Genomic DNA, 22,999 nt, shown 5'->3' on the forward strand with positions numbered 1-22,999 from the left:
TAAAACCAAAATGGACCAATTTACTGATGTTAAATAAAAAGATAGATACTATTTTTACTCAAGGAAAACCAGGAGAGGCAGGTCTAGGGCCAATGAGCATGGAGTTCTGATTCTCAGTAGTTTTATTATATTCACAATTTTTTAAAATTTATTTATTTTAATTGGAGGCTAATTACTTTACATTATTGTATTGGTTTTGCCATACATTGACATGAATCTGCCCCGGGTGTACATGTATTCCCCATCTTGAACCCCCCTCTCACCTCCCACCTCACCCCATCCCTCTGGTTCATCCCAGTATACCAGCCCCGAGCATTCTGTATCATCCATCGAACCTGGACTGGAGATTCGTTTCACATATGATAATATACATGTTTCAATGCCATTCTCCCAAATCATCCTACCCTCGCCCTCTCCCACAGAGTCCCAAAGACTGTTCTATACATCTGTGTCTCTTTTGCTGTCTCATATACAGGGTTATCATTATCATCTTTCTAAATTCCATATATATGCATTAGTATACTGTATTGGTGTTTTTCTTTCTGGCTTATTTCACTCTGTATAATAGGCTCCAGTTTCATCCACCTCATTAGAACTGATTCAAATGTATTCTTTTTAATTGCTGAGTAATACTCCGTTGTGTATATGTACCACAGTTTTCTTATCCATTCATCTGCAGATGGACATCTAGGTTGCTTCCATGTCCTGGCTATTATAAACAGTGCTGTGCTGAACATTGGAGACATGTGTCTCTTTCAATTCTGGTTTCCTCGGAGTGTATGCCCAGGAGTGCAATTGCTGGGTCATATGGCAGCTCTATTTCCAGTTTTTTAAGGAATCTCCACACTGTTCTCCATAGTGGTTGTACTAGTTTGCATTCCCACCAACAGTGTAAGAGGGTTCCCTTTTCTGCACACCCTCTCCAGCATTTATTGCTTGTAGACGTTTGGATAGCAGCCATTCTGACTGGCGTGAAATGGTATCTCACTGTGGTTTTGATTTGCATTTCTCTGATTATGAGTGATGTTGAGCATCTTTTCATGTGTTTGTTAGCCATCTGTATGTCTTCTTTGGAGAAATGTCTGTTTAGTTCTTTGGCCCATTTTTTGATTTGGTCTACATTCACAATTTTTATGCACATGTAGAACCTTTGCTCAAGGTTTCCATATTTGTCTCCATGATATGTTGGACTTTCCAATGCTGTTCTGGGTAAAGTAGGGTAGGTCAGCTACAGCTTGAGCTCTACTGAAAACTCTAATGTCCAAAGAATAGCTTCTGTCAGTATCTGTTTACTTATCTTCTTGCTCAGTGTCTGTCAGTACCAGAATATGTATGATGTTGACAAAGAAGTGAAGTTCATCGAATCTATGCTCTGTAGCAATATTGGGACTAAAAAAGTCAGTGTTCCTGGGTCATCTAGGTGAAAACCAGTTAATGATATTTGACTTTTCAAGGAAAACAATACTCCCTGTTCTGAAATACTGCTTGACCAGGTTTCCTTACCATTTCTGTTTTTCCTGATGGACAGTCAACTGCAAGTTTCCAATTATCATTATATGGTCAGTCGAATTTTGTTGTGATGCTTCCCCATGAAAGCAGACTAGTATGGCTTGCTATTACAGTTTCTTTTTTTTTCTAATTGAAGGATAATTGCTTTACAGTATTGTGTCGGTTTCAGCCAAACATCAACATTTTTTGTGTTGTTCAGTTGCTAAGTCATGTCCAACTCTTTGCGACCTCCTGGACTGCAACATGCTAGGCTTCCCTGTCCTCCATTATCTCCCAGAGCTTGCTCAAACTCATGTTGAGCCATTGATTTGGTGATGCCATCCAACCATCCTGTCCTCTATTGTCCCCTTCTCTCCCTGCCCTCAATCTTTCCCTGCATCAGGGTCTTTTCTAATCAGTTGGCTCTTCGTATCAGGTGACCAGAGTATTGGAACTTAAACATGAGTCTTTCCAATGAATATTCAGGGTTGCTTTCCTTTAGGATTGACCAGTTTGGTCTGCTATCCAAGGGACTCTCAAGAGTCTTCTCCAGCACAATTTAAAGGCATCAATTCTTTGGGGCTCCGATTTCTTTATGGTCCAACTCTCACATCCATATATGACTACTGGAAAAATTATAGTTTTGACTATATGGACCTTTGTCAGCAAAGTGATGTCTCTGCTTTATAATACACTATATCCTTTTGTCATAGCTTTTCTTCCAGGGAGCAAGCATCTTTTAATTTCATGGCTGCAGTCACTGTCTATAGTGATTTTGGAACCCAAGAAAATAAAATTAATAAAATCTGTCACTGTTTCCATTTTTTCCCCATCTATTTGCCATTAAGTGATGGGACCAGATGCCATGATCTTAGTTTTTGGAATGTTGAGTTTTAGCCAGCTTTTTCACTCTCCTCCTTATGGTTAGGTTGACCATATAATTTCAGGACACTTTAGCAATGAAAGAGGTGATTTCAGTGATTATTGCAGGACAGCAGCCTAAACCAAGGCTCTCTGGCCACCTGGAAATCTCTATTCCATTGTGGCCTGGCAATCTCAGAGCACACTGTCTTACAGTAAAAATGGTCATCTATAAAATAGCAATATTTTTAAAAGTCCCATCAGAACTCTGTGATCTAGGTATCGCTTTTTAAAATTTTATACACCCTCATGGGTGTCTTTTCGGGGCTATGCTGGGTCTTTGTTGAGGCATCCAGACTTTCTCTAGCTGTGGCACACAGGCTTAGTTGCCCCGCCGCATGTGGGATCTTAGTTCTTTGGCCAGAGATCGAACCCACATCCCCTGCACTGGAAGGCAAATTTTTAATCACTGGACCACCAGGGAAATCATAAGCTATTCATTTTTCCTTTTTGCCTTTTCTTAGTCTGAACTTTGTTTGTAATTTTCCTCCAACAGCAGTTTCACTTATAGTCCATTGTACATAGATTTTTGGTGCCTGCTATTAGGGGTAGTGGAAAGTAAAGCTTTAATAAATTCCCTTCTTTGTACTGCTCAATAGCATACTTGCACTACAGAGTTGGGGAATATTAAGTTATGTTCAAAATCCCCCGAGTGTCCTTCTGTGAAACGTTAGCAGGCCAGTGAGCCTATGACAAGTCTAATGAAGTCTCATCTGAGGACCCATTCTGGTGTATTGACATAAATATCTGTCATAAATTTATCTGTCATCCTCAGAGGTACTTAAACTTCTGAGTCCCTCAATCGTGATGGATATCTTTCATTAATTTAGCAGTAACTACTCATTGTCCACTTCACTGTCCATCCCGAATCAGGTCATTGATGAATGGCCCCCTAAGGCTTTGGAGCAACCATCTGTATGGAAAAATGTCTCCTGCCCCGAGCTTCTCTTGGGCTGTGGTACCTTTACTTCTTGACTTTTATATCATACCTGGAGAATAGAACACTCATTGGTTTGACCTTTCCTTCTTTGAAGTTTTACTTTCAGAAAGTTTTCCTTGTGACTACTGGATATGGTTTTTCTCTGTCCTAACAGGTATAGTTAGATACTGCGATGTGTTGTGGATGAGTTTGAGGATGGAGATCTGGAGAAAAGGAAGAAAACAGAAAAGGATTAACAGGGATTCCACAAAATTATTTATTGACTTCATATTTCCTGTGTTTTATCCTAACATTCTTAGTTACTAAGTACAGTAAGTAGAAGTCACCTAGAAGATACAAGGGCTTCCTGGGTGGCTTAGCAGTAAAGAACCTGTCTACCAGAGCAGGAGTGGTAAGAGACATGAGTTCAATTCCTGGATCAGGAAGATCCCCTGGAGGAGGGCATGGCAGCCCACTCTAGTATTCTTGCTTGGAGAATCCCACAGACAGAGGATCCTGGCAGGCTATGGTCTGTGGGGTCGCAAAGAGTTGGACATGACTGAAGCAACTTAGCACGGCACACAGAACAGCGTGTAACATATAAAGATATACCAGGTTTCTTCCAAATATATCCAATCCTTCAGAAATTCTCTTATAAATGAAAATGTGTGTGTTTTCACATAAGAAAACGGTAAAGGAAAGCTGCAGAGTTAAACAGTTCTTTATGATATAACATTAAAACTGAAATGTCAAAGTCCCTTTGAGGTTAATTTCTGAAGTTTCATTGTGCCTTTAATGGTTTCAACCTGATGCAGTCCTTGGTTTGTTTTGAATTCTATTTGTCGGAAATACAAACCATTAAAGCCTCAGTCACTGAAAGAAAAGTATAGAAAAACTGTGTGTATTTTATGAAAATTCTTAGGTAGAAAGCTAGCATCCATTATGCAGGAACAAGAAGAGGCTCTGTCTTCAGTTCTTGCTCTCTGAAAATACACCAGCAATTTCAAGACATAAGTACAAAGAGAGATGAATGAAAAACACATAAGTATAATGAGCAAAATCTATACTTTATAAAATTACTCATTCCATTTGATTTAAAAAATAAGAATCATAAAATAACCCCAAACTGTAAATATTAACATAAGAATTTCTGAATATTAAAATTATTGGAAAATACAAAGCAAAATAGTTAAAATAGTCCTGTAAGTGATATAAATGAAACATTGTAAGGCAAAACAGAAATAAAATAGGTAAATTTCATGTCAAGCATAAAATTTGCTTGTCAATTTTTGGGAATTATTACAATGTTAATCATTTAGAATATTGTCCTTATTTCATATTTGCAGATGAAAATAAAGTGTTCAATTCAGTAAACACTTTGAGCCTTCTTCCTGTGTAGAGTTGTAGCTTTCATTCCATAGGAAGCTGCCTCTGCATGGGAGACTTGCATGTGGGTGGGTTAGTAGGGGTAATTCTTTGAAACAACACCTGGAAGGTTGCAAGAGTAACTGTGATGGGCAGAGAGACAAGTTGAACTGCAGTGCAGTTGCAGCAGAAGCCGCTGAAGACCCCACGGGGTTCTCTGAAGCAGACATGCACTTTAAGGAGGTCCCAGTTGAAAAAAACGGCGTGCAGCCACTGTGTTGCATCACACCATCGCATCCTCGGGCACTGTTGTTCCTGAGAACAGACACAGCCTTATGAGAGCTAGCTCCCTGCAGCCCAGCTGTTCTAGGGAGGGCCTCAGTCTTGGTTAGAGGGGAGTAATGGGACCTGGGCTCTGTACAGCAGGTTTCTCCAAATTGTTGCCTTTTACAGAAGCATTTCACGGTGACAGCATCCTCTTAGCCTAACTTTCCCCATCTTCTCCTACATTGTCAACCTTGCAGTAGGCAAATCTAAGAACCTGTGATTTCTTTGGGAGACAGTTCAGGGGAGGGTGAGAGGGCACTCAAAACCCTGCTGGCCTTACAAGTGGGAAAGAAGGTGGCTCTGGACCCTACTTGCTTTGATTTTGATTTTAAAGTCTTGCCCTTGTTCATAAACATTCTAAGAGCATTATCTCTTGGGAGACCCAGGAGGATAAAACAGAACTACTCTGTAGGAATTGTGGTTGTTAACTGTACAGCAAACCAATTAATGGCTGTAACAGAACTTGCAAATTTGACTCTTATTGTTGAAATTAATCAAAGGTCATTTCTTTTTTCCATAGAACATTGTTTTGCTTGTTTTCTCCATTATTCACAATGCTATATAGTTATGAGATATTATTAATTTGTTTGTGTATTCATGTTGAAATATATTTGACTAAAATGCCTAATTAAAAAAAGAAAAGTAAGTATAAATTGCTATTAGACCAGTTATTATCAAAAGTGTTTTAAAATATGCCTGTGAATGCAGACATGTGGATATTTAACAGTGTTTAGATGAATGGAGGGTATCCAGGTCAATTCTCAATTTAAGATTATTTTTAAGCATTTGAAATTTATTAAGTCCTCTTACGCCTATATATATTTTTTCCTGTTTCTGCTCTCACATGCCTTTAGTTCATCTAGTTTAACATCATACTAAAAGGAGTAATGTCTTAAATGTGCTTTCAAAAAAGAAATCAGACTGCTTAAATTAAAAATGCAGTTAACTCTGTCAGATTTCACATCTTCCCTTCCTCTTATCTCTCTGTAAGCCTGGCTTTAGTCATTATTTTTACACTTTACCAATACCAACACATTTTGTTCTTGTCAGCTCTCCACTACCCTATCCATGGGTGATGTGACCTTCTCAAATGGTGTTGTTCAGTAACTAAATCGTGTCCAACTCTTTGTGACCCTATGGATTCCAGCATGCCAGGCTTCCCTGTCCTTCACTATCTCCCAGAGTTTGCTCAAACTCACGTACATTGAGTCAGCAATACCATCCAACCATCTCATCCTCTGTTGTCCCCCTCTCCTCTTGCCCTCAATCTTTCCCAGAATCAGGGTCTTTTCCAATGAGTCAGCTCTTCAAATCAAGTGGTCTAAGTATTGGCACTTCAGCATCAGTCCTTCCAATGAATATTCAGGGTTGATTTGCTCTAGGATTGACTGGTTTGATCTCCTTGCTGTGCAAAGAATTCTCAAGAGTCTTCTCCAGCACAATTTGAAAACACCAGTTCTTTGGGTCTTAGCCTTTTTTATGGTCCAACTCTCACATCTGTACATGACTACTGGACAAACCATAGCTTTGGCTAAATGGACCTTTGCTGGTGAAGTGGTGTGTCTGCTTTTTAATATGCTGGTCTAGGTTTGCCATAGCTTTTCTTGCTTCAGGTGTCTACTAGCAAATGGAGGTAACAATTTTTGCTAATGAGAAATACTGTACAATATTTTTTCATAGCTGTTTGTCTTCTCCTCTGTCTCCGTGTTCATTCAGGCTGTCCTGACAACAACAGCTCTCACCCTGGTTGTGCTAATTCCCTGGGTGGATTTCAGGGCTGCCTGAGGCTCATTTCCATTGACGACGAAGCAGTGGATCCCATCTCCGTACAGCAGGGGGCGCTAGGGAGTTTCCGTGACCTCCAGATAGACACCTGTGGCCTCACAGATAGGTAGGCAATCTCACGTCAGCATGCCTGTTTTCAGGGTGTTTTTTTGTTTGTTTGTTTGTAAATTTTTAATTGGAGGGTATTTGTTTTACAGTGTTGTGTTGGTTTCTGCCATACAACAATGTGAACCAGCCATAAGTATACATGTGTCTGCTCCCTCTTGAACCCCCCTCCTTCCCCCACCCCATCCCACCCCTCTAGGTTGTCACTGAGCACCAGCTTGAGCTCCCTGCATCATATGGCAAATTCCCACTGGCTACCTCTTTATATTTTATATATGGTAGTGTATATGTTTCAATGCTACTCTCTCAGTTTGTCCCACCCCCTGCTGTTTTCAATTTTTGATAGTAGATTAGAAACAAATTGGTGAAGAAGAGCATCTTCTTGCCCTTTCTCCATTCCCAATATTCCATTCCATAGGGGAAAATTATATTTATACAGAAAACAAAAATGACAAACTTTTAGTAATCGTTTCTTTCCAATAATACTGTTTTAGAAGACACACTGTCATGAATTTTCCTTGTATATGCCTCCAGGCTACTTAATTCATACAGAATATTATTAATGCTGTTATAATTATTGATGACTATATACTTTAAAAATTTCTAACACTTCAGAGAACAGATTAGAATATTCTAAAGAGATCACAGAGGACCCAGAAATCAAAATTCTATATGGTTATCTGCATTCACCTTACATTCTCTATTCTACAGGAAAAATGAAAAGTAACTCTTTCTTTGATAAAAGTTGAAGCTTTAGGGATTTCTAGTGATGTTGTAAACACAGCAAAGAGTGGAGAGTAAGAAAGGCAAAGCTTTAAAACAGTAACATATTAAAATTTCTAAGCATTGCAACTTTACCAAAGTTATTTATTAGCCATACTATCAAACTTTTAAGTAATTTTGGCTAAAAGGGATGGCTTAATCATCACACATGCACCTTTTTTCTGTGCCTAGTATGTCTGACTTCTCTGCAATAGCAATGCATTAAGTTTGTGTTGAACAAATGTACACACCCCAGACATCCCCACACATCCACACACAGGGCACTTTTCAAAAGTTCACACTGCACAGAGTCCTTTGTGGAGTAAATCTAATCCAAATTTAACACTAATTGAAATTCCCTGTCATTGCCAATTTACTACAAATTACAGCGCAATTTAGCAAAGTATGAGAAGATTACAAATTCCCAGTATGTAAAATCCTGACTCACACTTGATACTTTAATGCAAATACCCATGGCCGTATGTTCACATTCTATTCATTTGTAGTGGAAAAAATGATTTAAATAATTTAGACAAAACTCTCAATAGTAATTTTCAGATTATAAAAAAAATTGGCATAGAAACTATAGCATCATCTGTAAGTTTTAATTGCAGTCATCTCTGGAATCTTGAGTCTTGGGAGAGGGTTAGAAATGTTCTTTTGGACGTAGAGTGCTGCCCTCACCCATGCCAATGACTTAGTAGGGCAAGAGGGTGAGAGGTCAAGTTCACAGGCAATAGCAGGGTTGTCACTTCAGTCAGGAAGCTCAAAGAAAGTTATTTTAGTGCCTGGAGCATTCCATCTCAGCATATGTTGCAATCACAATATTTTTCTCACATAATGGTGGTCCCTTTGTGCATAAAAATTTCTTGTCCAAAAATGAAAAAGCAAACAAACAAGCATATCTATGTGTGTGTGACCAAGATAGAAAATAAAAACATTTTCCACATCACATTTTAAGAAGATTTTCAGATATATGTACTAATCTATGGAGACTTCTGTAGGGTTAAGTTATCTTCTATAAAATTCAGGTTCATGGCAACTGTGTAAGTGGGTATAAAAATAGCTGTTGGCACTTTGGATGGCCTATATAGTTACTAATTATAATTTTTTATGGCTCAACATCTAAAGACATGTCCTTATTCTCTATTCTTCTTATTACTAAAAATGTTCATTTTTTTCAGCCCTTTAGTCCATACCTACTAACTGCATGTCCAATGTACCATGAAATAGATTCACTTAAAAGCGCAGCAAAGCAGACACCCACGCCTGGGCTGTCTTTGGGCGCTGTGCACTGTGCCCAGCCATCTGCCTAGCGTACCGCTCTGCCTGCCCCGAGCAAGTCCTAATGTGCTCAAGTGAAGCTGAGCTTTATTATTAAAATGCAGCTAGTTTTATAACTTCTATCCATCAGGCACAGGAATTAATAATTCATAGCGGCATTCCTCCTCACACTGCAAATGCTGCAAAGATGTTTGAAATCCAAGGGGTGCTTAGAAAACCTTCCTGAGCCACACAAGGACTTGTGCTCATGACACTCTGCCTTCCTGTGGCTCTGATGTCACTTTACAGGGAAGAGCTCCCTGTCCTTTGGGAGGAGGCTGTGGGGTAAGGATAGCAGTGAGGAGAGATCATGTCTTGCACTCTTTGGGTTTTGGACATTAGGATTTCATGTGGTGTAACTTAGGCTACATAACCCTTTTCAGGTTCCTATTAGGCTCAAGTATTTCCCATCCCCAGCCATGGACTGTGTTGATGGGGTCACTTTTTCCAGTTCCATTGCTTTTGATCTAACATTAACCTTCTAGATGCTAAATACAAAATTGTGAAACATACATCTTGTTTTATTTTTTAATAAATAATACATTTAAAAGAAAATTAATTACCACAAACTCAAATATTTTGTTTTTGAAAAAATCTTATACCTAAACAATTTTTGGTAACCCTATAATATTCTTTATCATGGAAGAGTCATCTTCATCCTATTAAAAAATATGGAATCTATTTAAGCGAGATTTTAGAGTTTCAACTTGTCAAAAAAAAAAAAAAAGGCAAGAAGCTGCTTTGTTCAAATTAAGGGCAAAGGGGATGGGCCGTGCTTGGGTCAGGCCACCTCTTCAGCCCCAAGAGGATCTGTAGAACACCATCTGAAATATCACCACTCCAGATACTTGGTGACTTTGCTCTTGACTGTTCATTTCTTTAAGTATTATTGCAATTTGCTGACTGTCAGGTTATGAATAAGGGCTTTCCTGGTGGCTCAGTGGTAAAGAATCCACCTGCAATGCAGGGGACCCTGATTGGATCCCAGGGTTCGGGAAGATCCTCTGGAGAAGGAAATGGCAATCCATTTCCAGTATTCTTGCCTGAAAAATTCCATGGACAGAGGAGCCTGGCAAGCTACAGTCCATGGGGTTGCAAAAGAGTCAGACACAATTTAGCAACTAAACAACAACAACTAAGGTATGGATGCCCCATCCTATGCATTCACCTAGTAGACCTCTTCAGAAAGATAAATAATGTGGCTACCATTTATTCTACATGTGAATCCCACTGGTATAAACTGATTTTGAAGCTCACAATCTTAAAGTTGACAGACTGTTCTGAAATTTGTCAGTAATTAACAATAAGCATGTCCAGGAAATATTTCAAAACTCTAATATTTATCCTTTTATTTTTTCAAGTAAAAGTGAGTTTGCCTATTTCTAGTTCTTAGTGACAGCTGAGATTTTTTTTCTATACTTTTCCAAAGAAAGCCAAAATAGTTGTTTGGTTACATCTACTGGAATTTCAGTGTTTGGGTGCATAATTTGTACAGTATTAGAGGAGAAAAAAATCATAAAATAGCCAGATGTTCCCTTTCATCTTTTGTTTTCCTACTTTCTTCCTATTGATGTTTGTTTTGCCTTTTCTGATTTCCAGATAAGTGACTGTAGGGGTGCAGAGTGGGATGAAATAGGGGGTGTATGTTGATCTCTGTGCATTTCTACATGTTCACACTGTACTGTCTTCCAGGCAAAGTTTCTTTCATTACTGTAAAGCTCTCTTGTTCTTAGTACAATTTGTAGTAGTTTGTTATGGCACTAACAAAAAAATAATACTATATTTATGAAAAATTGTTTATAAATTTATACACACATATTTTGGAGAAGGAAATGACAACCTGCTCCAGTATTCTTGCCTGGGAAATCCCATGGACAGAGAAGCCTGGTAGGCTACAGTCCATGGGGTTGCAAAGAGTCGGGCATGACTGAGCGACTAAGCATACACGTGCAATTTTTTTTTTTTGAGTAAATTTCATATACTTGCCTGTATTGATTGAGTCCCTTACTATGAACATTTTTAATAAATACACTTCATTTTTTAGAGCAATTTTAGGCTTGCAGAAAGTATAGAGAGTTCTCCTCTATCTCTTCTTTTTCCAGTCACCCCACACACAGTTCGGAGAAGGCAATGGCAAGCCACTCCAGTACCCTTGTCTAGAAAATTGCATGGACAGAGGAGCCTGGTGGGCTACGAGTCGGACACGACTGAGCGACTTCACTTTCACTTTTCACTTTCACACATTGGAGAAGGAAATGGCAACCCACTCCAGTGTTCTTGCCTGGAGAATCCCAGGGACGGTGGAGCCTGGTCGGCTGCCGTCTATGGGGTCACACAGTCGGACACGACTGAAGCGACTTAGCAGCAGCAGCACACACAGTTTCTGTATTTTTAACATCTTGCATCAGCATTGTACACTTATTAGAATTGATTAACTGATACTGATACATTCTTGTTAACCAAAGTCCCTGCTTTACATGGGCTTCCCACCTGGCAAAGAATCTACCTGCAATACGGGAGACCTGGGTTCGATTCCTGGGTTGGGAAGATCCTCTGGAGAAGGTAAAGGCTACTGCTCCAGTATTCTGGCCTGGAGAATTCCATGGCCTATAGTCCATGGAGTCGCAAAGAATCGGACATGACTGAGTGACTTTCACATATACACTGATTTACATTATAGTTCATTCTTTGTGTTAGACAGTTCTATGGGGTTTTACAAATGCATACTATTATGTCTTCACCATTATGGTATCATATATAGTAGTTTCACTGCCCTAAAAATCTTACATGCATCACCTGTTCAATCATCCCTCCCTTTTCCCAGTCTCTGGCCTGGAAATCACTAATCATTTTACTCTCTTTGTAGTTGTGCCAATTCCAGAATGTCATGTATAGGAATCATATGCTATATACATAGCCTTTCGTTTAATAACATGAATTTAAGGTGCTTCCATGTGTTTTGTGACTGGAAAGCTCATTTGTTTTAGTGCTAAACAATATTATATACCACAAGTTTATCCATTCACCTGAAGGACATCTTGGTTCCTTCCAGGTTTTCACAATTAGCAAAGCTACTATAAAAATTTACAAGCAGGTTTTTGTGTGGAAGTAAGTTTTCAGCTCATCTGAGTAAATACCAGGGAGCACAATTACTGGCTCATGCAGTAAGAAGATGTTGAGTTTTGTGAAGTATTGTCAAACCGCCTTACAGAGTGTCTGTGTCATTTTGCCTTCCTACCAACAATGAATGAGAACTCCTGTTGTCCTCATCCCTGCCGATATCTGGTGTTGTCAGTGTTTTGGGTTTTTGCTTTCCTAACAGGTCTGTAGTGTTATCTTATTGCTTTAATTTTCATTTCTATACTGACATACGATGCTGGACATCTTTCTGTATTTTTATTTGCAGTCTTGGTATCTTCTTTAGTCAGGTGTCTGTTCAGATCTTTTGCCCAAATTTTTAATTGGTTGTGTTCTTATTGTTGAATGTTAAGTGCGTGCATGTGTGCTCAGTTGCTGTCGTGTCAGATTCTTGCAAATCCATGGACTGTATAGCTTGCCAGACTCCTCTGTCCATGGGATTTTCAAGACAAGAATACTGTAGTGGGTTGCCATTTCTTTCTCCAGTTCTTCCTGTATTTTATACCCCAATCTTTGTTAGATACATGTTTTACAAAAGTTACCTATTAGTCTATAGCTAATCTCTTCATTCTCTTAGTGTAACTCATAGAAAAGATTTTTTTAATTTTACTAAAGTGCAAATTACCATTTTTTTCTTTTGTGGACTGTATCTGAAAAGTCATTGCCAAACCAAGGTAACCTAGATTTTCTCCTATGTTATATTCTGAGAGCTTAACTGTTTTGCATTTTGTATTTAAAAATTCTGAGATCTAGTCTGAGTTCATTGTTGTGAAAGATATAAAACCTGTGTTTATAATATTATTTTTTTGCATGTGGAGGCCCAGTTGTTTCAGCAGTATTTGTTGAAAAAATTGTCCTTTCTTCAGTGAATTGCCTTTGCATCTTTGTTAAAGATGAGTTGATTATATTTGTGTAAACCTGTTTCTGGAACTTCTATGCTGTGCCATTAGTCTGTTTGTTCTTTTGCCAGTGCCACATGGCCTTGATTTCTGTAGCTTTGTAACAAGTCTTGAAGTTGGGTAATGTTAGTTCTTTTTCTTTTTTAATATTCTCTTGGATCTTTTACTTTTACATATAAACTTTAGAATTAGTTTGTTGACATCCATAAAATTACATGCAGTGATTTTAATTAAGATTCTTTGCCTCTATAGATCAAATTGGGAATAACTGAAATCTTGACAATTTTCAACCTTACCGTCCATGAACATGGAATAACCCCACTTATTTAGATTATTTTTGTTCATCAGAATCTTATAGTTTTTCTCATACAGATCTTGCATATATCTTGTTATATTTGTATCTAAGACTCACTGGAAAAGAGTCTGATGCTGGGAGGGATTGGAGGTGGGAGGAGATGGGGACGACAGAGAATGAGATGGCTGGATGGCATCACCGACTCGATGGACGTGAGTTTGAGTGAACTCCGGGAGTTGGTGATGGACAGGGAGGCCTGGCGTGCTGTGATTCATGGGGTCAAAAAGAGTCGGACACGACTGAGCGACTGAACTGAACTGAACTGAACTGATTCTAGACTGAGCGACTGAACTGATGCTGTTTTTTGATGGTGCTAATATAAGTGCTGTGTTTTTTATTTTAGATTTCAGCTCATTGTTCATTTATAAGAAATAATCCTGAAGCTTTGCTCTCATCACTTATTAGTTTCAGAAGTTTTTTGGTTTATTATTTCAGAATTTCTACATAAAGAATTATGTCATCTGTGAACAAAGATAGTTTTATTTCTTCTTTCCCAGTCTACATATCTTTTATTCCTTTTTTTGTATGATTGCATTAGCTAAGACTTTCAGTATGATGTTTGAATAAGAGGGGTGAGAGCAAATCTTTGCTATGCTCCTACACTTAGAAGAAAGCATCTTGTTTCTCTCCAATAATGTGATGTTGCTCTAGGGTTTTGAAAGGTTTTTTTTAATCAAGTTAATGAAATTGCTCTCTATTACTAGGTGTTTTGTTGTTACTGTTTTTTTTTTTTTTTATCATGAACTGGTATTAGAGTTTGTCAAATACTTTTTCTGCATCTATTGATGTGAACTTATAGTTTTTCTTCTTTAGCTTATTTGTGTAATAGATTGCATTAATTTTCAAATTATTTTTTACAGATTTTGGAGCAGCCTTTATACTTGCAATAAATTCCATTTGATTATGTTATATATATTTTTTGTACATTTTAAAATTCAACTTGCTATTACTTTGAGTATGGCATTTATTTTTGATAATGAAAAATTAATCTTCTTATAATTAAAATTTTGATCTTATAAACAAACATTAAAATCTCACCATTGATTTTGATAAGTGAGATATAACAGTGTCCTTGAGATGTAAGTGGTTATTTGGTTTACCTGAGTGATTTTGTGGTTTATTCAATTATGTGGGGAAAAATGAAAATCAGGCTCTCAGTCATAAGTGCTATCTAATTCCTGAGGCCATCCTCAGTCTGACTAAAGTAGGTGACACTCAGAATCCCTGGCACTGTGATACTACATGGATAAAAAAAAGTGTCTCCATCTTCCTGCCTTCTTTCCTTCTCTTTAAAATGTTTTCTTATGTACTAATTGACTATGCCAAAGCCTTTGACTGTGTGGATCACAGTAAACTGTGGAAAATTCTTCAAGAGATGGGCATACCAGACCACCTGACCTGCCTCTTGAGAAACCTGTATGCAGATCAGGAAGCAACAGTTAGAACTGGACAGGAACAACAGACTGGTCCAAATAGGAAAAGGAGTACGTCAAGGATGTATATTATCACCCTGCTTATTTAACTTATATGCAGAATACATCATGAGGAACGCTGGGCTGGAAGAAGCACAAGCTGGAATCAAGATTGCTGGGAGAAATATCAATAACCTCAGATAGGTAGATGACACCACCCTTGTAGCAGACAGTGAAGAGGAACTAAAAAGCCTCTTGATGAAAGTGAAAGAGGAGAGTGAAAAAGTTGGCTTAAAGCTCAACATTCAGAAAACTAAGATCATGGCATCTGGTCCCATCACTCCATGGGAAACAGATGGGGAAACAGTGGAAACAGTGTCAGACTTTATTTTTTTGGGCTCCAAAATCACTGCAGATGCTGATTGCAGCCATGAAATTAAGACACTTACTCTTTGGAAGGAAAGTTATGACCAACGTAGATAGCATATTAAAAAGCAGGGACATTACTTTGCCAACCAAGGTCCGTCTAGTCAAGGCTATGGTTTTTCCCGTGGTCATGTATGGATGTGAGAGTTGGACTGTGAAGAAAGCTGATCGCCGAAGAATTGATGCTTTTGAACTGTGGTGCTGGAGAAGACTCTTGAGAGTCCGTTGGACTGCAAGGAGATCCAACCAGTCCATTCTAAAGGAGATCAGTCCTGGGTATTCATTGGAAGGACTGATGCTAAAGCTGAAACTCCAATACTTTGGCCACCTCATGCGAAGAGTTGACTCACTGGAAAAGACCCTAATGCTGGGAGGTACTGGGGGCAGGAGGAGAAGGGGATGACAGAGGATGAGATGACTGGATGGCATCACCGACTTGATGGACAAGAGGTTGAGTGAACTCTGGGAGTTGGTGATGGACAGGGAGGCCTGGCATGCTGTGATTCATGGGGTCGCAAAGAGTCTGACACGACTGAGTGACGGAACTGAACTGAAGTCAACATGGTGATATATTACAGTGTGTTGTGCATAATACATCAGCTAGCTTTGGCTGCACAATAGATTATCTTTAAAACTTTCTCACCCAAAACAGCAACTGTTTGTTTATCTCACAATTCTGTATTTGCTTCTGGGCTCTCTCGTGCATCTGTGGTTGCCTGAGGGTTCAGCTGACAGCTGCAAGACTTATAATCCTCCCATTCACTTGTCTATGGTTTTGAACCCACCAGAGTGACTGGACCACATGAACCAATCCAGGTTTCTTCATGTGGTTGTGCTTTCAGGGTTCAAAACTCAGCAAGAGAGGAAGCCCACTGCCTAAGCACTTTCCTAGCCTCTGCTGTGTCAGTTTGCAAATGCCTCATTGATCCAAGCAGGACACATGCCCAACCCTGATTCAAGATGGAGAAGTTTGCTTTACCTTTTGATGGAAATATCTATAGGTCACACTGCAAGGACATGGAAGCAAGGACAGAAAATGTGCTATTTGTGGCCACCGCAGGCAATTTATATCCTTAGTCATGTATGAAATTAATCTTGCCTTATTTGTGAAAAAGCAAACACGTTTTTTGATGTAATGAGATGTGTAGAAAATTTGCCTGTCATAAATACATGACAGTTGGAAGCATCTAATGCATTTTTTAATCTGTAATTGATATTACATTTGGAAATTTCGATGATAGACCCAGCAAGTGTTGTCCATGTTAAGTTTTTCTGGTCAATTCACTGTTGTTATCTTTCATTACAACATTTTAAGATACAATTTATCATGACCAAATGTGAGAAATAGTGCTGTGTCTGCTTTCTCCTAGGTGTTTGCCCAGCTATTGTGAACATGGGGGTGAATGTTCCCAGTCCTGGAACACCTTCTTCTGCGACTGTGCACACACTGGTTACACGGGCGCAACCTGCCATTCCTGTAAGCCTCGCTCTCTGTCCTGATTTCCATGCAGCTCTGTTTTTCTTTCCATTATTTTGTGTATATGTGCATGTCTTTACAACTCTGTGCTAGAAAGCAACAACAAAAATAATTACTTTAGACATTAATTTTTGTCTGATTTATTTAATTTACCTTTTATACTTTTTATTTCTCATTATTTCATATGAGTGGTAAGGCAGCTTACAGAAATACATGTATCCTAGGACAGAAAAAATAATAGGCAAAAGAAAATAAGGACAAGAAAATAAAATGTAGTCAAAGGTAAAAATAAAATCTAAAATTCATGTTTTATAAACAATGTTTATAAAATTAAGCAGGAAGAATCTCAGAAGTGCAGGGTGGACCCTAACCTGCTTGGGTTTCTCAATATCAATAAGAAGCCAGGTGAACACTCAGGTCCCTTTGCAATCTTGGTGTTCTTTGGTGATGATGGTGGTGGTGTTGGTAGTGATGATGATGATGGTTAATATACTGAAACTCACCATGTACTTGCATAATTCTAGCTCTCTGCTTATTTCAATTCCTTTAATCCTTGAAACAACTCTAGGAGATAAATGTTCAATTATCTATGTTTTGCACTTGAGAAGCTAAGTTGTTTACCCAATGTCACACTCTTGATCACCTCTCATTGGTGTTTCTTTTGTTTAGAACATCAGTCTCTTTTCTGAAGAATTATTCTTTCATCTTTAAAGCTAACAAATCTTTATGGACGACTAATCCATTATCTACAAGAAACTCATGACAGAAAGCCCTGAAATGTCCTTGGTTTTCTAATTATTGGCTGTTGTTTAAGCTTTTGTTTTATTGCTTTCCTTATTGCCTTTTCATTACTGACACTTCTGAAACCCTTCTCTCATAGCACCCCTCCTTCTTGGTCTTTAGAGAGAGACAGCATGATATGAAAATTCACTCATCTCACCGCATTCAGTCCCTCCTACTGGGAGAATACGTTGCGCTGTTAAGAACTCTTCCCTGTGAATTATTTAATTTTATTCCCACATATGGGTGAAAGGCAGAAATTGGATTGACATAAATTTGTCATTTTGGGAAGTAAATCCCAGGGAGGCAGGCACTGGGGTGAGAACCCTGAGTCCCTACCACTGAGGGTTCTGCAGAGGAACTCAAAGTCTTTTGGAAGACAAAGGGAGATGATTCATGCCCTAAATATCCCCTAAATAGGTTCAGCCAGAGCAATCCTACCTGCGACTCAATTTGCTATACTAGTGCCAAGTAAGAATTTACCAGGGTAACTCTCTATTTGAAAGGACCTAGTACTCTTGCCTCGGAGAAGGCAATGGCAAGCCACTCCAGTACTCTTGCCTAGAAAATCCCATGGATGGAGGAGCCTGGTAGGCTGCAGTCCATGGGGTTGCTACGAGTCAGACATGACTGAGCTACTTCACTTTCACTTTTCACTTTCATGCATTGGAGAAGGAAATGGCAACCCACTCCAGTGTTCTTGCCTGGAGAATCCCAGGGACGGGGGAGCCTGGTGGGCTGCCGTCTATGGGGTCACAGAGAGTCGGACACGACTGAAGTGACTTAGCAGTAGCAGTAGCAGTACTCTTGCCTGGCAAATCCCGTGGATGGAGGAGTCTGGTAGGCTGCAGTCCATGGGATCGCTAAGAGTCGGACACGACTGAGCAACTTCACTTTGACTTTTCACTTTCATGCATTGGAGAAGGAAGTGGCAACCCACTCCAGTGTTCTTGCCTGGAGAATCCCAGGGATGGGGGAGCCTGGTGGGCTGCCGTCTATGGGGTTGCAAAGAGTTGGACATGACCGGAGCAACTTAGCAGCAGCAGACATCTGGGAAACCTGAAGCTAAGTGATTTTGCCGAGTCACAGTTTGGAATAGGGTAATCTTAGAGTGTTCTTCGGAGAAGGCAATGGCAAGCCACTCCAGTACTCTTGCCTAGAAAATCCCATGGACGGGGGAGCCTGGTGGGCTTTCCATCTATGGGGTCACACAGCAGCAGAGTGTTCTTCATCATACTTATATGAAGCAAATACCAACTGAATATTAATGATTAAGGAGTGATGGCTAAATGCGACCAGTAACTGTGATCTAGACATCATTCCAAACAACTTTGTAGCATAAAGATTTAAAACTAACAGATACATATTATGTATTTTATATATGTTATACATCCTATTACACATATGTAAGGTTTTTTGCTTGTGGCCCATGATTTGGTCTAATAATTGAATTGACTTTCTTGAAATTCTGCAATTGATCAGTCACATGAAGATGAGATATTACCAAATCAATGTAAGTGATCACAAGACCATTATTTTGGAGTCTAAGTACACAATTAGTACATGTATATGTTTTTGTTTAAAGCAAGTTTTCTCCTAAGTCATTCCTCCACTACTCTTGTTTTCCTAGGCAATTCCAGCCCCAGCACAACATAGACAGTGTTATTAATCTATGTGTATCCCTCTGGACACTTTCCTAGGTGCTTATAACCATGTGTATATATGATAGAAATGTCAACATGAGTGGCCAAAATGCAAGCATGGTGGAAAAGCAATCCATATTGCTTTTCCATCAGTGTCTCTGTGTCCATCAGCGTAAATGATGGTAACCATGCCATTGATTTGGGGGCAATCTAACTTGATGCCTTTGATACTTGGCCATTTTTAATAAAAGGATTTTTTCATTTCTAGAATCTCTGGATAAAAAGCATTCCCTTCATGTTCTTCTTCTTTGAGATGAGAGAACAACAACCCCTAAACTTCTCCCAGGATTTTTCTTGCTTATTTGAAATAAGCAAAGTTTGAAATGTAGATAATCCAGTCATTCTAGCATGGCATAAAGCCATATCCTACTAGGATCACTCTAGTTTGTGGATCTTGTCTAACTACCACCTGAGTCTCTCTGTGTGGATGACAGATTTGATCCTTAGAGCTGACTTAAACATCCAGTCCAACTCTGTACCAGAATTAGTGCCACACTTCCCTCCCAGCAGCCATTAGCAGCTTTACAGGTTTTCAGAGGGCTTTTCCTGTCAAAGCAAAGGGTGATGCGCAAGAGAGCTGTTACTCGATTGATCATTCATTTAAATGCATGCTGAATATTAATTGAGTTCATCATTTACAGTTGCTAATCACTTGCCTTGTAAAACATTCATTATTACATAGAAAATTCATTTATGAATTAGGATACATTGAAACTACAAAGAGACTTTTAGTATATATTACATATATTTCTTTGAATTTTTATTTTCTTGGATAATCATTTCCAAAGCATTTTAAGATGCTTCTTTTTAAAATGAACTTTAAAAATGGAATGAAGTAGAGCTGCTGATTTGTGAAATCCATCTCATTGAAAAAAATGCATTTCATGTGGAAATTGCCTTAAGTAAACAAAGTATAGTTATTGAGTAATTTTTTAAAAAATAGCATGATTATTAGATAATAACATGTCATTTAGGGAGATTAAGCCAATGCATTTCAGATGCTTAGATATTCTGAAACAGCGAAGAATTAGACTAGAGTAAATCCAGTTACCCTGATTTTGACAGGAATTCTGTTTCTAGAGCATAAGGTATTCAGATCCACATGTACCACAGTGATACTTCTTAAAATCTTTCATTCTGTGCCTGAGAACCTTTGTGCTACCTGAGTGAAACAGGGGAACACTCCTCTAGAGAAAACGTCCCTGAGAGCAAGGCAGAATGAGTGTCACTGGGGAAAGTATCACTTAATTAACAACATGGAGGGATTCACTCTATTGTCGTTCGTGTCTGAGATCTCTGTCTTCTGCAGCTCTTTACGAGCAGTCATGTGAAGCCCACTGGCACAGAGGAAACTCTTCGGGGCTCTATTATATCGACTCAGATGGAAGTGGCCCTCTGGAACCATCCCTGGTATACTGCAACATGACAGGTATGCTAATAAGCTTTTTTAATGACGAACTTGTGTAAATACTTGCTGTGTATGAAAAATCCAGATGCAGTAAGCAGAGTTTACCTACTGGCAGCTTTACTTAGATGTGCAAAAATTAGCAATAAATCGCTGTTTATTAATCTACAACATAAAAGGGTAAACTTTATTTCTTAGTTCATGTCAATAAGTGCCAAAGTTTTAAGAGAATGTTCACTTCTTAAATTTATGAAAATATCCATTTATATTATCAGCGTGCATGTGTGCCAAGTTGCTTCAGTCATGTCTGACTCCCTGTGACTCTATGGGCTGTAGCCCACCAGGCTCTGTCCATGGGATTCTCTAGGCAAGAATACTGGAGTTGGGAAGCCATGTCCTCCTCTGGGGGATCTTCTGGGCCCAGGGGTTGAACCCTCATCTCTTATGTATGCTGGGTTGGCAGGCATTTTCTTTACCACTAGCACCACCTGGGAAGCCCTGAGTTTATCTAGGGAATAATAAATGTTTCTAAAGTGTGTATGGACTTCCCAGGTGGCACAGTGGTGAAGAATCCACCTGCCAATGCAGGAGGCACAAGAGACCTGGGTTCAGTCCCTGGGTCAGGAAGATCCCCTGGATTAGGAAATGGCAACCTACTCCAGTCTTCTTGCCTGGAAAATTCCTTGGACAGAGGAGTCTGATGGGCTACAAGTCCATGGGGTCACAAAGAGTCAGACATGACTGAGTGACTAACACACATACCAAGTGTATATACTTCATCTACTAATACTATTCATGTGCAACTATATAAATAATAGCTCATCTTCGTTAAAAACCTGATTATTAATATGTGTTAAAGGACTTGTGTATTACACAGTGTTTATGACGCCTTTCATTCTTTAAAACTTTTTAGTTTAAGCTCTCTGCCTAAATGTATAGGAGCGCAAAGAATCCAAACTTCCATTGCAATGAATGACAACTGCCCTGATGGAACTGATACAAATTTTTTATACCTCTTCTCTACCTGTATCTATATGTGTCTGTACCCATAAATTTTTCTCCATGCTCATATAAGGTTTGCCCAATAAAGAGGACAAACCTCCTTTAGAAAACTTTCTGTTACTCTAGCAGTGTAGCCCTAACAGATACTTCAACAACCACAGAATTTGAGTGCAAATTCTGAGGTAATTATCAGAAAAAAATCAACTATAGATGGTTCTTAGGTAACTATAAATTAGTTATAATTTGGTTTCTCTGTTGTTATGGCTCCACATCACTTGGGAAGGGTTGCAGATCTCACAAGGAAGAATTGTTTATGGGTGAACTTATAATGATGGTTTGTGAATAGCTTGCAATCCTGATGTGGTTTTTATATCAACACCTATTGTCATTTCATACATGAAAAATATCTAAGCATTTTTGGCAGTGGTTAATATGTGATCTGATCTAAATTCAGTCAAATATGTATTCCAGTCCCAAAACCACCCCCGAAGTTGTTACAGAAGATGCAGGAACTCCCAGGGCATTGCACTGGGTGTGAGTATGGCTGTTTGGGGCTTTTGGGCAAATATTTTATCATAAATACTGACCAGAATATTGCAGTGTGATGACAGAGTTAAATACATCAACTTACTTTTACTGAAAGATATGTGATCAGTGAAATATGTGAGGAAACGGCCCAGGGGATCTTTCTAGATATACTGATTCCAGTGGTTTATAACCTTCAAGTGATTCAATTTCTGCTTTGATTTGCTTTCATTACCATGACTCAAGTGAACATCAAGAACAAAGAAAGCTAAATAAAGAAGCTAGCATCCCAATAATACATTTCCTTTATATCAATTAAGTTCTTAATTGTCACAGAAGTCTAGGGCATGTTAAAGATTTTCATATATATTATCTTGGGTTAATCCTATGAGCAGAGTTCTATATACACTGAAAAATTCCAAAAATAATAGAAAGGTAGCTGCTGCTAAGTCGCTTCAGTCATGTCCAACTCTGTGCGACCCCATAGACAGCAGCCCACCAGGCTCCCCTGTCCCTGGTATTCTCCAGGCAAGAACACTGGAGTGGGTTGCCATTTCCTTCTCCAACGCATGAAAGTGAAAAGTGAAAGTGAAGTCGCTCAGTCATGTCTGACTCTTCACCACCCCATGGACTGTAGCCTATCAGGCTCCTCCATCCATGGGATTTTCCAGGCAAGTGTACTGGAGTGGGGTGCCATTGCCTTCTCCGATAGAAAGGTAGAAATAATCCCAAATAACATGTCCCAAGATGAGTAAAGTTTCAAAGGTATTTGTTGATAATTAACTGTTGGCAGGCTTGGTAAGGCTGAGGTCAAGTTTATAAGTCTGCCAAGATAAATAACTGAGAGCTGATTGCCTGATCTTCTCCAGTTTATGGTTGTAA

The 22,999-nt window shown here is 39.0% G+C and overlaps 1 protein-coding gene across 3 annotated transcripts in view; it reads left to right on the top strand.

Moving 5' to 3' along the window:
* The window catches only part of LOC129557341 (contactin-associated protein-like 3), a 226,172-nt gene that overhangs the window by 133,025 nt on the left and 70,148 nt on the right, over positions 1 to 22,999 (top strand). For all 3 annotated transcript variants that reach the window (XM_088837704.1, XM_055427898.2, XM_088837703.1), the window contains 3 exons: positions 6,737 to 6,911; positions 16,596 to 16,702; positions 20,495 to 20,614. In XM_088837704.1, the coding sequence (XP_088693830.1) occupies positions 6,737 to 6,911; positions 16,596 to 16,702; positions 20,495 to 20,614 (402 nt within the window). The remainder of the gene's footprint in view (positions 1 to 6,736; positions 6,912 to 16,595; positions 16,703 to 20,494; positions 20,615 to 22,999) is intronic.

The sequence above is a fragment of the Moschus berezovskii genome, chromosome 7 (assembly GCF_049115385.1).
Source record: "Moschus berezovskii isolate FMDL1 chromosome 7, NW_MosBer_1.0, whole genome shotgun sequence".
NCBI classification, from domain to species: Eukaryota; Metazoa; Chordata; class Mammalia; order Artiodactyla; family Moschidae; genus Moschus; species Moschus berezovskii.